General features: G+C 42.7%; 1 protein-coding gene across 1 annotated transcript in view; it reads right to left on the bottom strand.

The window, feature by feature from the left end:
- LOC116988694 (nuclear pore membrane glycoprotein 210-like) overlaps window positions 1-18,241 on the bottom strand; it is a 119,634-nt gene that overhangs the window by 42,329 nt on the left and 59,064 nt on the right. Inside the window, exons 16-23 of the mRNA XM_033045539.1 lie at window positions 17,002-17,228; window positions 14,541-14,714; window positions 12,189-12,381; window positions 10,383-10,480; window positions 6,458-6,565; window positions 1,586-1,687; window positions 1,381-1,509; window positions 861-988 (exon numbers count right to left, since the gene is read on the bottom strand). Coding sequence (XP_032901430.1) covers window positions 861-988; window positions 1,381-1,509; window positions 1,586-1,687; window positions 6,458-6,565; window positions 10,383-10,480; window positions 12,189-12,381; window positions 14,541-14,714; window positions 17,002-17,228 — 1,159 coding nt within the window. The remainder of the gene's footprint in view (window positions 1-860; window positions 989-1,380; window positions 1,510-1,585; window positions 1,688-6,457; window positions 6,566-10,382; window positions 10,481-12,188; window positions 12,382-14,540; window positions 14,715-17,001; window positions 17,229-18,241) is intronic.

The raw sequence follows: 18,241 nt of genomic DNA, 5'->3' as shown, positions 1-18,241 counted from the left end.
CATCTCCCCACACTTCCATGTTAGTACAATTAAAATTAAATTGGAAAACTATGTCTAACCTTTTAAGAGGCACGTACAAACCTCCTAATGCTCATTGTAAATTGTTAACATTTATACATTGTTGTAACTAACAAACTTTCACGATTGCACATTACTAAACAGTTACTACATTGTACCCCAAGCAAGAAAAAACATTATTGATCATGCATATTGCAATTAAGCACATTGATAACATTACAATGTGAAATCCCCAATGACATGATCCATTTGAAAACACACTCGTATATTATGAGCATTCTCGCTCATTAACCATGTTCCCTCTATCTCTCGCTCCATTATCCTAGATTTCTCTTTGTTTTGACTTCCATTGTCCACTATATTTTTGACTTTCACTCTTGTCCACTTCCCTTTTTTCTTTCTCTCAACTTTGAGTTAAAATTTCTCCTTCTTTACTTCCTACATTGTATTTCTCCCCCACTTTTCATATTCCTTTTAGTCTTTGTCTTTCTCATCTGAAATGTGTGGAACAGTGGTGCAGGTGGTGGAGTACTGCCTCAGTTTGTGGAAGCCAATTAACCGATGAATTTGTACGTCTTGTTGTGAAGTTCAAGATTAAATGGCAGACTTAGGATCTGGTTAACAAGTAGAGGATTTGTGTCCAAAGGCTTGTGAACCCTAAACTAAGTAAGTAGTGAAAATTATATCAAAATATACATCGGCTTGACCTGAAAGTGAAGATATTAGTGGCAATAAAGAGATCAATACAGCTTTTGAAAGAAATATGTATTATGTTTCTGATCTATTTTGGTGGTCTACCTAAAATGGTAAACTGCACCTTTGGAACCTTGCTCTGTACTTACTCTAAGGTGACAATTGGGGAGGCTGCCTGCAGGCTTATATTCATGCAGTGAAAGTATCTGTTCAAAAAGGGTTGCTTGAAGAAATCCAGGATTCTCACATTTACTGCAACAGACTTTCCAACTTCAATCTGAGGAAAAATGACGCAATGAAATAACGTACTTATTTACTGCTTCCTCTGCATTTGTCAAATACATTCTAGTTTAGATTCTTCAGATCATCCCTGAGTCCCTTCCTTCAGACTCAAAGTTCTACTGATCTGGTATCAGAAGTTCATGTTCAGCAGTAATTACGACAATAGATGTTTTCATTAACAATACGTTGAACGGTCTCGTGTGCTGTCAGGTTTCTTTGTGACTGTGCAGAAAATGAACAGTATAAATTGCAAGCATCTTTAATGTTTGAAACTTTAGGTATGAGAAAATGACTTTTATTTGGTCAACAAAATGACCAAGTGTTCAGAGAAAGTAGGAGTTTAGTATTATACATTTCACAGCACTTACACATTCTCATTATGCTTACCTTATGAATAAGGTCCAGCTCAAAATCCAATATATCCGATACATGGATCTCAGCTCTGGCAGGACCTTTGCAGGTCAGGCAAAGGTCATAAGCTTTCAGTGTCACTATTCCCGGTTGCAGTGGCTTTACCTGCGACAACAAGTGCTTTCAGTATTAACATCGTCACTAAAGATGTAAATAACGTTTTTCATAACCAGATACTAACTTGGACATAATTTTTGGCTTCCATATATGTGCTGGTCAAAACCTCAGCGTCTGTCGTATTAACAAAAAAATATCCAGAGCCTTCAGTTAAATAGATTACTTCCTAAAGAAAAAGAAAATGTAAATTACTGGGTTTGTTTCATTCATAAAATGTACAGGTTAAACTATAATTTGCTCACAAAGAAAGGAATAAACACACAATATTTTGCAATATCATATTACAAGAAATTTTCAAAGTGATTCTTTTGACAAGAGATGGATCTTGCTGCAATAGGACTATTATTTATGTGTAGGAAGGAACAGCAGATGCTGATTTACATCAAAGAGACACACAATTCTGGAGTAACTCAGCGTGTCAGACAGCATCTCTGGAGAAAAGGAATAGGTGACATTTTGGGTCGAAATATTTCTTTAGACTGAGAGTTAGTGAGATGACTGAAATGTCACCTATTACTTTTCTGCCAAGATGCTGACCCGCTGAGTTACTCCGTTTTGTGTCTTTCTTAGGGTTATTATTTAGTTCTGTGTCTCCTCACACTTCCACACTCTTCAACTGCAGCAGCTGAGCAGAGATACAAAGAGTGCCTCACACATAGAAACAATCCACTCGTATCCTGCAGTCCAGCTGCACTGAATACAACATATAACAATGAATGATTCCCTAACCTTATACCCTAAATGGTGATGGTAAAAATATAGATTTCTGATAGAACACACAGGGTTGTAGTGGAAGGACAATATTAGGCTGGAGGCCTCTGCCAAGTGGAGTTCTGCAGGGATCTGTGTTGGGACCTCAACGCATTGTAAAATACACAAATGACTTGGACGTAAATTTAGACATGTTTTCAGTAAATTTGCAGATGATACCAAGATTGCTGGGGTTGCGAACTGTGAGAATGGCGGTCAAAGGTATACAGTACGGTATAGATCAGCTGTAGAAATGGGCAGAGTAATGGAAGATGGGGTTTAATGAATGGTGTAAATATATGATCAATAGCATGAGTCTGAACGGCATTGATGTACAGAGCATCTTGAGGTCCAAGTTCATAACTCCCTGAAAGTGGCAACACAGGTAGAAAGAGTGGAAAAGGCATGAGTGGTATACTTGCTTTCATAGTTTGAGGCATTAAGAGTCAGGAAGTCACATTGTAGCTTTATAGGACTTTGCATAGGCTGCATTTAGTATTGTGTCCAGTCCTGAACAGCCCAAAATAGGCTTGGAAAAGAGGGCGTTTACCAGAATGATGCCAGGATTCATAGAAACATAGAAATTAGGTGCAGGATTAGGCCATTCTGCTCTTCGAGCCTGCACCACCATTCAATATGATCATGGCTGATCATCCAACTCAGTATCCCGTACCTGCCTTCCCTCCATACCCTCTGATCCCCTTAGCCACAAGGGCCACATCTAACTCCCTCTTAAATATAGCCAATTAACTGGCCTCGACTACCCTCTGTGGCAGAGAGTTCCAGAGTTTCACCACTCTCTGTGTGAAAAAAGTTCTTCTCATCTCGGTTTTAAAGGATTTCCCCCTTATCCTTAAGCTGTGACCCCTTGTCCTGGACTTCCCCAACATCGGGAGCAATCTTCCTGCATCTAGCCTGTCCAACCCCTTAAGAATTTTATAAGTTTCTATAAGATCCCCACTCAATCTCCTAAATTCTAGAGAGTATAAACCAAGTCTATCCAGTCTTTCTTCATAAGACAGTCCTGACATCCCAGGAATCAGTCTGGTGAACCTTCTCTGCACTCCCTCTATGGCAATAATGTCCTTCCTCAGATTTGGAGACCAAAACTGTACGCAATACTCCAGGTGTGGTCTCACCAAGACCCTGTACAACTGCAGTAGAACCTCCCTGCTCCTATACTCAAATCCTTTTGCTATGAAAGCTAACATACCATTTACTTTCTTCACTGCCTGCTGCACCTGCATGCCTACTTTCAATGACTGGTGTACCATGACACCCAGGTCTCGCTGCATCTCCCCTTTTCCTAGTCGGCCACCATTTAGATAATAGTCTGCTTTCCTGTTTTTGCCACCAAAATGGATAACCTCACATTTATCCACATTATACTGCATCTGCCAAACATTTGCCCACTCACCCAGCCTATCCAAGTCACCTTGCAGTCTCCTAGCATCCTCCTCACAGCTAACACTGCCCCCCAGCTTAGTTTCATCCGCAAACTTGGAGATATTGCCTTCAATTCCCTCATCCAGATCATTAATATATATTGTAAATAGCTGGAGTCCCAGCACTGAGCCTTGCGGCACCCCACTAGTCACTGCCTGCCATTGTGAAAAGGACCCGTTTACTCCTACTCTTTGCTTCCTGTTTGCCAGCCAGTCTCTATCCACATCAATACTGAACCCCCAATGCCGTGTGCTTTAAGTTTGTATACTAATCTCTTATGTGGGACCTTGTCGAAAGCCTTCTGGAAGTCCAGATACACCACATCCACTGGTTCTCCCCTATCCACGCTACTAGTTACATCCTCGAAAAATTCTATAAGATTCGTCAGACATGATTTACCTTTTGTAAATCCATGCTGACTTTGTCCAATGATTTCACCACTTTCCAAATGTGCTGCTATCCCATCTTTAATAACTGACTCTAACAGTTTCCCCACTACCGATGTTAGACTAACTGGTCTGTAATTCCCCGTTTTCTCTCTCCCTCCCTTCTTAAAAAGTGGGGTTACGTTTGCTACCCACCAATCCTCAGGAACTACTCCAGAATCTAAAGAGTTTTGAAAGATTATTACTAATGCATCCACTATTTCTGGAGCTACTTCCTTAAGTACTCTGGGATGCAGCCTATCTGGCCCTGGGGATTTATCGGCCTTTAATCCATTCAATTTAGCCAACACCACTTCCCGGCTAACCTGGATTTCACTCAATTCCTCCAACTCCTTTGACCCGCGGTCCCCTGCTATTTCCGGCAGATTATTTATGTCTTCCTTAGTGAAGACGGAACCAAAGTAGTTATTCAATTGGTCCGCCATATCCTTGTTCCCCATGATCAACTCACCTGTTTCTGACTGCAAGGGACCTACATTTGTTTTAACTAATCTCTTTCTTTTCACATATCTATAAAAACTTTTGCAGTCAGTTTTTATGTTCCCTGCCAGTTTTCTTTCATAATCTATTTTTCCTTTCCTAATTAAGCCCTTTGTCCTCCTCTGCTGGTCTCTGAATTTCTCCCAGTCCTCCGGTATGCTGCTTTTTCTGGCTAATTTGTACGCATCATCCTTCGCTTTGATACTATCCCTGATTTCCCTTGTTATCCACGGATGTACTACCTTCCCTGATTTATTCTTTTGCCAAACTGGGATGAACAATTTTTGTAGTTCATCCATGCAGTCTTTAAATGTCTTCCATTGCATATCCACCGTCAACCCATTAAGAATCAATCGCCAGTCTATCTTGGCCAATTCACGTCTCATACCCTCAAAGTTACCTTTCTTTAAGTTCAGGACCCTTGTTTCTGAATTAACGATGTCACTCTCCATCCTAATGAAGAACTCAACCATATTATGGTCACTCTTGCCCAAAGGGATTCGGGAGTATTAGCTACAGTGAGAAGTTGGACAGCCTTGGACTGGATCGCCGGAGGGAGGGGGGAGACCCGATGGAAGTATATCAAATTGTGAGGCATGGATGGGGGTAGACAGACAGAAGCTTTTTCAAGGATCCATTCCAAGGATGGAAAAATCAAAAACAAAGGGGAATAGCTTCAAGGTGATAGGGGCAAAGTTTAACGGAGATGTAGGGGCAATTTTTTTTACACACTGACAGTGGTGAGTGCCAGGAACATGCTGCTGGGATGGTGGTCGAGGCAGATACCATAAGTTCATAGAAACATAGAAAATAGGTGCAGGAGTAGGCCGTTCGGCCCTTCGAGCCTGCACCGCCATTCGATATGATCATGGCTGATCATCCAACTCAGTATCCCATCCCTGCCTTCTCTCCATACCCCCTGATCCCTTTAGCCACAAGGGCCACATCTAACTCCCTCTTAAATATAGCCAATGAACTGGCCTCAAGTTAATAAGTCATAGGAGCAGAACTGGGCCATTCAGCCCAGAGTGTACTCCGCCCATCAATCATGGATGATAGAGGCATTTAAGAGACTTTTTAATAAGCATTTGGATTTGCATGAAATGGAGGGATTATGTGCAGGCTGATAAGAATCAGTCTTGGTATCATGATCGACATAGACATTGTGGGCCAAAGGGCTTGTTCTTGTGCTATACTCCTTTATATTGTATCTTGCTTCTATAGGAATGACTTCTGCACACGTGTTATTCCTGGAGATTCTTTACTCTACAGGTTCACTATGGAGATAAGGAACTGAATGATCCCATCAGGCCCTGGGGACATACACCTTGAAGTTCTTCAAGAGTCTCAGCACCACCTCCTTCTCGATCTCAACCTGCCCTGGGATATTTGTATTGTCCTCACTGATCTCGCTGTCCTCCATGTCCTTCTCATCAATGAATACAGATGTCAAGCTCTCATTTATCACCTCAACTACATCCTCAGACTCCAAACATAAATTATCTCCATATCCTTGTGAATTAACTTACTCCCAGGTTTATCTGCCTAGTTTCAGATGGAAAGGTACAAGGTAAAGCTAGTAGGACTCCAGCCCACGGTTCAAATAGCAACCAACAACCATACAGCATTTCCCTTGTACCTCACTATAATTCCTAGGGTTATTGCTTAGAATTAAGTCACAGATTTTTCACGGCCAGTTTATCAAATTCAATTTGAATGAGATTTGTGAATTTACATCACTATTTTGTGGACTGTGTCCCTATACTCTATTAATTTTATTGTAAAAGAAACCTTGAATTAAATGCATTACCTACCAATATATCGGGATGGTTGTACACAGTGAGGTTTCTGGGGACCAAGGACACATCATCCACCAGTAATAAATCAATGCTGGCCGTTATTGGCACAAACAAGCTATTCACCTGCAGAAAATATATTTGGACAATGGATTAGATTACTAAATAAAGAGGCACAACTGTATACTTCAGTGCTTAACTCAAAGTGCAGATAACGACAGATTGAGATTGTAATGATGCAACTGGACTGGCCCTGTTACACCTGGTGCAGGAAGCACACAGAATTAATATTTATTCCTTATTATCATGATTTCAGTTCCCAATCAGCTCAAACAATGCTGGCTATTAACTTGTGTGGGAAGGAACTGCAGATGCTGATTTAAACCGAAGATAGACACAAAATGCTGCAGTAACTCAGCGGGACAGGCAGCATCTCTGGAGAGAAGGGATGTGTGAAGATAGGTTGGGTGAGTGGGCAAATGCATGGCAGATGCAGTCTAATGTGGATAAATGTGAGGTTATCCACTTTGGTGGCAAAAACAGGAAAGTAGACTATTACCTGAATGGTGGCCGATTAGGAAAAGGGGAGATGCAACGAGACCTGGGTGTCGTGGTACACCAGTCATTGAAAGTAGGCATGCAGGTGCAGCAGGCAGTGAAGAAGGCGAATGGTATGTTAGCATTCATAGCAAAAGGATTTGAGTATAGAAGCAGGGAGGTTCTGATGCAGTTGTACAGGGCCTTGGTAAGACCACACCTGGAGTATTGCATACCGTTTTGGTCTCCTAATCTGAGGAAAGACATTCTTGCCATAGAGGGAGTACAGAGAAGGTTCACGAGACTGATTCCTGGGGTGGCAGGACTTTCATATGAAGAAAGACTGGATAGACTCAGCTTGTACTCGCTGGAATTTAGAAGATTGAGGGGCGATCTTATAGAAACGTACAAAATTCTTAAGGGTTTGGACAGGCTAGATGCAGGAAGATTGTTCCCGATGTTAGGGAAGTCCAGAATAAGGGGTCACAGTTTAAGGATAAGGGGGAAGTCTTTTAGGACCGAGATGAGAAAAACATTTTTCACACAGAGAGTGGTGAATCTCTGGAATTCTCTGCCACAGAAGGTAGTTGAGGCCTGTTCATTGGCTATATTTAAGAGGGAGTTAGATGTGGCCCTTGTGGCTAAGGGGATCAAGGGGTATGGAGAGAAGGCAGGTACGGGATACTGAGTTGGATGATCATCCATGATCATATTGAATGGAGGTGCAGGCTCGAAGGGCCGAATGGCCTACTCCTGCACCTATTTTCTATGTTTCTATGAAGGGTCTCGACCAGAAACATCACCCATTCCTTCTATCTAGAAATGCTGCCTGTCCCGCTGAGTTACTCCAGCGTTTTGCATCTATCTTCTGGCTATTACTTTACTGTGGGTCCAGGGCATCTAATGTAGTAAGTAACTAGCACCAGCTGAAGCTGGCCAGTGCTGATTGATGCCATGCCTCCAGTTTGTAAAAGGGAAGAGTTCTGTTGCAAACTGATGCAGTCATCGCTGAAGCTTTGGCAAGTGGGTGGTTTATGAGCAGCCTGATGGTCATGAACAGTCCCAACTCTGACAGGTCCTATCGGCAATCAGTTATCAGAGTTTGGGAAGACAGATATTTATCAACTCTGTGTCCTCAGTCAGGCACAAAGGACAGGAGACAACCAGCTCAAAGAATAAAGAGTGGGTTCACCTTCTTGAGGAAAAAACTAAAAGTGGAACACGCTCATCCATTCAGAATAACTAGTCTACCAAAGATAGACACAAAACGCTGGAGTAACTCTGCCGGTCAGGCAGCATCTCTGGAGAAAAAGGATAGGTGATGTTTTGGGTCGGGACACTTCTTCAAATAATGGGGGGGGGGGGGGGGGGGGGGGGGGGGGGGGTGCAGAAAAGCCCAGGAATCAGGGCTGGCCACAAAAGACTTCAAGCAGGGTGGTGCCCTGGTAGGCCCACTGTTGGCTAGGGAAGGTGTGATCTCAAGAGGGATACAATGGGGTGAACTGTGGAACTGGTTAAATGACTAGGGTGAAGGGAGGGGGTGGGGAGTTTAGGTAGAAGTTACTTAAAATTAGAGAATTCAACGTTCATACCACTTGGTAAGCTGCCCAAGCGAAATATGAGATGCTGTTCCTCCAATTTGCATGTGGCCTCACTTTGGCAATGGAGGAGGCCCAGGACAGAAAGGTCAGGATGGGATGGGGAGTTGAAATGGTTGGCACCCGGGAGGTCCCATAGCCTTGGTGGACTGATGCCATTTGGCCCATCATCTGCTCCGCCATTCAATCATGGCTGATCTATCTCTCCTTCCTAATCCCATTCTCCAGCCTTCTCCCCATAACCCTACACCCGTACTGATCAAGAATCTATCTATCTCTGCCTTAAATATATCCATTAAAGTGGCCTCCACAGTCTTCTGTGGCAAAGAATTCCAGAGATTCACCATCATCTGACTAAAGAAATTCTTCCTGCAGGAATGTCCTTTAATTCTGAGGCTATTACCTCTAGTCCTAGACTCTCCCACTGGTGGAAACATAAGTTTCTGAGCATGTGTTCAGTGGGAAAGAGAATTAGGATGGACTTTTGGTCAGTAGCACTAAGTTCCTGGGGGTGCAGATCACGAACAGTCTGACCTGGTCACAAAACATCGCATCACTAGTTAAGAGAGCGCAGCAGCGGTTGCACTTTCTGCGCCGGATGAGAAGAGCTCACCTCCCCCATCCCGTCCTCACCACTTTCTACAGGGGCACCATAGAGAGCATTTTGACCAGCTGCATCTCTGTCTGGTTTGGGGACTGTAAAGCCTCTGACTGGAAGTCTGTGCAGAGAGTGGTGAGGACGGCTGAAAAAATCATTGGGACTTCTCTTCCTTCAATCCGTGCAAACATTGCCTGTCCAAGGCCAACAGTATTATAAAAGACCCCACACATCTCCATCATGGACTGTTCACTCTGCTGCCCTCGGGCAAAAGGTATTGCCGTATAAGGAGCAGAACGGCCAGGTTCTGCAACAGCTTCTTCCCCCGAGCCATCAGACTCTTGAATTCAGACTCTTGAATTCTATATAATGTGCCGCCACTATTATCTATTTTATCTTTTTATCGATTTTATCCTTTTGTTATTTTATGTTGCACAGTGAGCACAGTGAGCACTAAATTTCGTTCAGATCTGCATTTGTTGGTATATTTTTGAATGACAATAAAGTCTTTGATTAATTTTGGCAGTGGGATATGGGCCAAACACAGGCAAGTGGGACTAGTGTAGATGGTACATGTTGGCCAGACTAGTGTAGATGATACATGTTGGTTGGTGTGGGCCGAAGGGCCTGTTTCCACACTCTATGACACTGTACAAACTCCGCACAGACAGCACCCGTAGTCAGGATGGAACCTGGGTCTGGCGTTGTGAGGCAACAACTCTACCGCTGCACCAGTGTGCCGACCCTTGCCTCTATCTGGCTCACTTCTATATGCCGGCCATCATTCCTTATATAATCTCACTCCTCATGCAGGACATCAACCCAAAATGTCAACCTCAGCCTTCCTCTACCATTGCTGAATTTTTCCAGAAGTTTGTTATTCATTCCAGACTCCACAATCTGCAGTTTCAATATCATTTAGGAGGTTGGTCAAGTTTTATAATTGAAGAATTACACAGAAATGTTCAAAGAAAATGTAAATAAGAATATGTGATAGTATATTTTCCAAATGAAATCTAAGTCCTAGATGTTGCTATAAAAGGTAGAGAAAAGTTCATCTCATATTCTACCAATTTATTTATTTCAGGATTGACAATATAATCTAGATCTTTGACAACGTGGTTGGAAATAGTTTTAAACTGTGTACACAAGACAGAAATGTAAAGGCATAAATGAATTTGCATAACTCAAAGCTATACTGTTAACTTACTTCGGGGAAGAAGTCAGTCGGAGTCTTTTGATACCCAACCAAATATACTGAAATGGACACAGTTCCTTTCTTCCTGTAAACTGTAACCATTCTATGACCTGTTTTTAAAAATGAAAATATAATATATATACTCAGTGAAAATTACAAGAAAATGTTTTAGCAAAACAAAAGTACAGCACAAAACGGGCTCTTCAGTCCACTGAGTTTGTGTCGACGACCCACCACCCATTTATCTTAATCCTAAGTGAATCCCACTATCCTCCTTGCATCCTCAACAACTCCCTCCAGATTTAACCACTCATCTTTACTCGAGGTTTTGTACAGAGGCCAATTAACCTATCGACCTGCACATCTCTGGGATGTGGCAGGAAACCAAAGCACCCTGAAGAAACCCCCCAGTCACAAGGAGAATGTGCAACTCCACAGGCAGCACCAAGATGAGGACTGAACCCCGTGAGGCAGCGGGTCTATGAGCTGCATCACCCTGCCACCACCGCATATTGGTCTACGTGCTGCATCACCCTGTCACCACCGCATGTTGGTCTACAAGCTGCATCACCCTGCCACCACTGCATATTGGTCTACGTGCTGCATCACCCTGTCACCACCGCATATTGGTCTACGTGCTGCATCACCCTGTCACCACTGCATATTGGTCTACGTGCTGCATCACCCTGTCACCACCGCATATTGGTCTACGTGCTGCATCACCCTGTCACCACTGCATATTGGTCTACGTGCTGCATCACCCTGTCACCACTGCATATTGGTCTACGTGCTGCATCACCCTGTCACCACCGCATATTGGTCTACGTGCTGCATCACCCTGTCACCACTGCATATTGGTCTACGTGCTGCATCACCCTGCCACCACCGCATATTGGTCTATGAGCTGCATCACCCTGTCACCACCGCATATTGGTCTACGTGCTGCATCACCCTGCCACCACCCATGCTGGTCTACGTGCTGCATCACCCTGCCACCACCGCATGTTGGTCTACGAGCTGCATCACCCTGTCGCCACCGCATGCTGGTCTACGAGCTGCATTACCCTGCCACCACCCATGCTGGTCTATGAGCTGCATCACCCTGCCACCACCCATGCTGGTCTACGAGCTGCATTACCCTGCCACCACCGCATGCTGGTCTACGAGCTGCATTACCCTGCCACCACCCATGCTGGTCTATGAGCTGCATCACCCTGCCACCACCCATGCTGGTCTACGCGCCGCATCACCCAGCCACCACCGCATGTTGGTCTACGAGCTGCATTACCCTGCTGCCACATACACCCTACAGACCTGAACATCACCCAGCCACCACCGCATGTTGGTCTACGTGCTGCATCACCCTGCTGCCACATACATGCTGCAGACCTGTACATCACCCTGCCACCACCGCATGTTGGTCTACGTGCTGCATAACCCTGCCGACCTGTACATTACCTGGCGCCGCCACATGTTTAGTTTCATTAATTTTCTAGACTGACCTTCTACAGGACCTAGACATACCAGTTTATATTCTTCAACTCACTACACCTTGATGGAGATATCGTCTTGCTCAAAGATCATAGAGCGGAGCCCCTGATCTTTGGTCTTGCTTCTACAGGGAAGAATTCCTGGAATTTAGGTCAGTAGTTCTGTTTACCAGATTTCATCCTTTGAAATAGCTACTTTAGCTTGCTTTTGTATTATACAGTTCAAACAGACCCTGGCATTTAAAATAATATTCTTAGACAATCTGTTCTCCCACTGTAACTTTTTGCAATATATTAAGGTGCTTGTGCTCAGCTCACAATACATTACCATGTAGCCTCTTCTGTCCACTTCCGTCATCTCTTAAAATCATTTCCATGAGTAATGTAGGATGAAGACTGCCCAGAGAAGAGTTGGATGATTTCCAGTTAATGAACAGAGAGGTAAAGTTATCAAACTTCCGTCCATATTGATCATATGCAGTTAGTTCCAAAATGGTGTTTCTGCAGAAAGAAACGGGTACCTGCTCAAACAAAAAGACATAAAATTATATTTAAAAATAACAAATACAAAACATGAAACTTTAATATATATATTGAAACAAGCAGTATTAAGACAATGCTTAAGAAAAGCACACTTTTCACAAGGATAAGAAATTGTAAATTTCAGATTAATATTACAACAGCAGTTCTTTAAAATCATATAAGCAAACAATTTTAATTTTTGAGAGTCTAAATTAACAGATTTTTGATTAAGTGATAAAGTGAACAAGCGTTTGAGAGACCAGCGAGATGGATTTGCCGACTGCTGCAGGGCTGCAGGCAACAAAACAAATTCAATGCTAGCATTTATTTCAAGAGGACTTGTATACAAAAACAGGGATGTAATGTTGAAGCTCGATAAGGCACGGGTAAGGGCTCATTTGGAACATTGTGAGCAATTATGGGCATCATATCCGAGGAAGGATGGGCTGGTACTGGAGAGGGTCCAGAGGAGGTTTTCAAGAATGATCCTAGGAATTAGTAGTTTAACGTATAATGAGGGTTTGTCAGCACTGGGCCTGTACTCGCCGGAGTTTAGAAGAACTTCATTGAAGCATATAGAATACTGAAAGGCTTGGATAGAGTGGATTTGGAGAGGATGTTTCCACAAGTGGGAGAGTCTAAGACAAGAGGCCATAGCCTTAGAATGAAAGGACGTTCTTTTAAGAAGGAGATGAAGAGAATTTTGTTTAGTCAGAGGGTCGTGAATCTGTGGAATTCCACCACAGAAGGCTGTAGAGGCCAAGTCAGTGGATAATTTTAAGGCAGAGATAGATAGAATATTGATTAGTATAGGGTGTCAGAGGTTATGGGGAGATGGTATGGGAATGAGTTTAGGAGGGAGAGATAGATCAGCCATGATTGAATGGAGGAGTAGACTTGATGGGATGAACGGCCTAATTCTATTCATGTGGCTTATGAACATCGACCATGTGGGTACATTGTGTGTGGCTGCATTTCTGATTTATGAACTGGTCATGTCATGAATAGTTCTCGGGAACAAACCCTGCTATAACCCAAGGAGGACCTGAAGCACATAGATGGGTTTGACTTAGAACAAACAACAGTATCACACAGGAACAGGCCGTTATGACCAACTCTTATCTGCCTGCATATAATCCATATCCCTCCATTCCCTGCACATCCATGTACCCATTCGAATGTCCCTTCAATGAAACTTCTCTCCCAATCCATATTGCAATGCGTGGAGATTAAACCAGCTCCTGACATGCAAATGGGAATTCTGAAGTAAAACGTTTGGAATATCAGTTAAGTGATAAAGTTTAATCATAATTTCAGTTTGTTGTAAATCTTTCCAATCTGATGTTATAAATTCAGTCCAAATGAAAATTGTGGATTTACAGGTTGAATATTTAGCTTTACAGAAATGTTTGTACAATGATCAGACAAAATTCTTAAAATATTAGGATCTCTAAAACTTTGGATTGAATGGCTGATCTGTGCTTAAATTCTACATTATGCTGAGAATGTCTCCTTTCAATGATTTCAGTGACAGTCTATCAGTTTTATTATGGACCACTGTATTTCTTCAGCAAATTAGTTCGTCATCTCATTTGAAACCAGACATCACACGCCACAATAGCCTTTTAAAAATTGATAATGTTATTATTTTAGAAACAAGGAATGACAGATGTTTAAGAAGGAACTGTAGATGTTGGAAAATTGAAGGTAGACAAAAATGCTGGAGAAACTCAGCGGGTGCAGCAGCATCTATGGAGCGAAGGAAATAGGCAGTGTTTTGGGCCTAAACCCTTCTTCAGACTCAAATGACAGATACTAGTTTATAAAAAAGACACAAAGTGCTGGAGTAACACAGTGGGTTGGGCAGCATCTCTGGAGAACATGGGTAGGTGACGTTTCAGGTCAGGACCCTTCTTCAGACTGATTAATTTTCTCTGCACAGACTCTGCCGTGAGGCTCGGTTTGGAGCTCATCAGCTGACCCAACTCCTGGAGCCAGAAGCCTGGCACCCTTCAGGTGCATAATTAAAGGCTTGCATGATGGTGAAATATCTTCTTAGCAATGATACAGATACATTTTGTGTTTTGTAAAATTTCTTGCCTATGTATTGCATAATTACACATCAATATGACGTGGGCTAACAAACCTTGAACCTTACCAATTGCTTGTTGTGTTGCAGCAGAGGACATGGAAGACCACGTTCTCGTGACTTATACACAGGAGCTAATGTCACGCTGGTGGGAACAGCACAGACCAACTTCACTTTTACATCTTCAACGGCAGGGTTGAGATTCAGCAAGCTTGGCTGGTTGCCAACTTTAAATGTCAAAAACTACCATGCAAAGATTCAAACGTTTATTTCAAGGACCACAAAAGCAAGATTTATTTTAATCTCTAAAATAGTAACTTTACACTCAAAATACTTACTAATGTTAATTCTAAATAGCTCAGTAAAATGGTTTGTTTCATTCATACTTTTTCTTGATATTCAAAACTGAAACTTTTGTTGAAAAAGACCTTCAATCCATTAAAACTAATGGATTGATGTCTGAGGAAAGGTTTCAACCTGAAACGTCACCCATCCTTTTTCTCCAGAGATGCTGCCTGACCTGTTGAGTTACACCAGCATTTTGTATCTATCTTCCATTAAAACTAATTTTGAATGGGTGCAATGAATACAAGGCAGAATTAAGAAGGCGGGAATCTTACAACAGGGACATAATGGACAGTATTATGTATCATCAGATTATTATCCACAGATGTGCTACCACTCCCTGGCAGACAACTGCTAAAGGATTTGTGGCCCAATGGGGTTGAGAATCAGACATGTAGAAACAGGGAACCGCAGACGGTAAACATAGAAAATAGGTGCAGGAGTAGGCCATTCGGCCCTTCTGGCCTGCACCGCCATTCAATATGATCATGGCTGATCATCCAACTCAGTATCCTGTACCTGCCTTCTCTCCATACCCCCTGATCCCTTTAGTCACAAGGGCCACATCTAACTCCCTCTTAAATATAGCCAATTAACTGGCCTCCACTATCTTCTGTGGCAGAGAATTCCACAGATTCACCACTCTCTGTGTAAAAAATGTTTTTCTTATCTCGATCCTAAAAGACTTCCCCCTTATCCTTAAACTGTGACCCCTTGTTCTGGACTTCCCCAACATCGGGAATAATCTTCCTGCATCTAGCCTGTCCAACCCCTTAAGAATTTTGTACGTTTCTATAAGATCCCCCCTCAATCTTCTAAATTCTAGCGAGTACAAGCCGAGTCTATTCAGTCATTCTGGAACACCTTGCCGCTGCACATCAGACAGGCCCCCTCACTGTCCATCTTCAAATCCTCCCTAAAAACACATTTTTATTCTTTGGCTTTCGACACTGGCTGAGGCATTGCTCCTGTTTTTAGTGCTTTTAATGTCTTTTAATTTTTAGTGTGTTTTTTATAGTCCTTCGTTTTACGGTTTGTAATGGTTTTTAATTGTTTGTAATAGCTTTTTGTTCATGAGTTCTCATGTACAGCACTTTGTGGCAACTGCAGTTGTTTAAAGTGCTTTATAAATAAAGTTATTATTATTATTATTATTCTTCATATGAAAGTCCTGACATCCCAGGAATCAGTCTGGTGAACATTCTCTGTACTCCCTCTATGGCAAGAATGTCTTTCCTCAGATTAGGAGACCAAAACTGTATGCAATACTCCAGGTGTGGTCTCACCAAGACCCTACCTGGAGTCTAGGTAGGATGGTTTACACAAAAGAACACAGTCAATTGTCACCAGTGTGCAGGATAGTGCTAGTGTACGGGGTGATCGCTGGTTGACATGGCCTCGGTGGGCCGAAGGAACTGTTTCACCTGTAAAGTCTAAAGACACAAAGTACTGGAGTAACTCAGCGAGTCAGGCAGCCTCTCTGGAGAACATGGATAGGTGACGTTTCGGGTTGGGTCCCTTCTTCGGACTAACGAGTATCAGACATACCAATGGACCAGGAAGCTACAAAAATCATAAATGGTTTTGCAATACATAGAAAATGTTGAAAACATTGTGAAGGTTGAACTGTAGTTGAAAGGCAAAAGAAAATCTTGTTTAGATCATCTGTTGAAGATCTCAGTGACATTATCTTCACGTCTTCAAGCTTTACCATAACCTCGTTGCTTTAAAGACCATATTTTAACAAGCCTAATTTATTTAAATACTGTTCATCTTTGATTTTACTTTTAAAACATTTTTTTCAAAAACTAGGGAATGTCATTCCTTCTACTCCTGAAGCAACCTAACAGAGCCCCTAGATCAATGAAGATGTCACTATGCCTTCAAATAACATCTGGTAGGAAGGAACTGCATATGCTGCTTTAAAGCGAAGATGGACAGAAAAAGCTGGAGTAACTCAGCGGGACTGGGAGCATCTCTGGAGAGATGGTATGGGTGACGTTTTCAAAAAAAAATCTGGCTACTCTCCACTGCAACAATTTTTCAGATTCTATAAATTAATACCATGTTTCTCTTTGTCAAATTTAGAGAATGGTATAATCAATCTCTGTTCAGAAAATTACAAGGTTTCAGAAGTGTGGAAAATTGGGATTGAAATGACATTTGCATGTAATCTCTTTCTTACCTGTTCTCCTAAGGCTACACAGGTGACTCTAAACCCATGATGACTTTTCTTTTTCATGGACGGAGCCCATTGTTGTTCAATGGTTATCTTCTTCTTCTTTTCACCAGTCAGATCCATGAAGAATCCTGATGGCTCCAGTACCCAAGGCCTGGGACCTCCTTCAAACAGCATTTCTTTTGAAGAGGTTAGAGTGACTATAGCAACAGCAACTGGATCAATAGCCTGACATTAGGAGCAGAATAATAAATGCCTTGGAATCATTCTCCTGAGATGAAATCTAAAGTATTAATAAAAATAGGCTCATGGTTCTTGTTTGTGATGTAATTAAAGTGAAGGAGGAGATATGATGTAATTAAAGTGAAGGGGGAGATGTGATGTATATGTAATGTAATATGTAATGTAAATGCCAGTGCCCCTTGAGGCCAAAAGCAGAAGCTGGCAAATGTACCTGTGCAAGAAGGAACTGCAGATGCTGGAAAATCGAAGGTAGACAAAAGTGCTGGAGAAACTCAGCGGGTCGGCAGCATCTATGGAGCGAAGGAAATAGGCAACGTCTCGGGCCGAAACCCTTCTTCAGACCTGTGCCTCGTGACTGAGGTCAAGTGACCTTCTGGAAGTTTCAGTCATTGCAGATTAAACCTATCCTACAAGATGTCGGACATGTATTCATTGTGTTAGTCACAACAAGGTCATACTGAAGGCATTACATGGTGTCAGAGTTTTAAAAAAATGGAGAGACTCAATCCACCGCGACCACTCTCCAGGCAAGAAGAAGCATGAGAGACTGTGAGCTGAAAAAGAAGAAAAAGAAAAAGAAAACTCGGAGCCGAGGACAGTTAACCAGTCCCGATGCTCGGTCAAAGGAAGAGAGGATAAAAAAAAGTTCGGGAAAAAAAGCAGGTAACAGTCCAAGTGAAAGAAGAAAGAAGGAAGAGGTAGAGCAAGAAACACAGATGTGGCAGCCCAAAGAGTAAGCACACGGCCTCGCCTTGCCTTGAAAGCAGTGGAGGGCCCAGAGCCGCTCAGCCTCACAATCCTCCACCACGTCCCACAGCTTCGTAGTAAAAGTAAAGGGGGAGAAGCCTCACGATCCTGATGATGATTCAGAATTCAGGAGGAAATGTGCAAAGTAAATATCGAAGTCCGACAGCTTCTCATACTCACCCAGCAGGTCCAAAAGCCCCGTTCGGAGGACCAGGCTACCCCCACCCTGAGGGAGAGGAGCGGTCGGCCGGCTGTA

This window comes from Amblyraja radiata, chromosome 28, assembly GCF_010909765.2.
Source record: "Amblyraja radiata isolate CabotCenter1 chromosome 28, sAmbRad1.1.pri, whole genome shotgun sequence".
Taxonomy (NCBI): Eukaryota; Metazoa; Chordata; class Chondrichthyes; order Rajiformes; family Rajidae; genus Amblyraja; species Amblyraja radiata.
The sequence above is the reverse complement of the archived record's forward strand: the minus strand, read 5'-3'. Positions and strand labels throughout refer to the sequence as shown.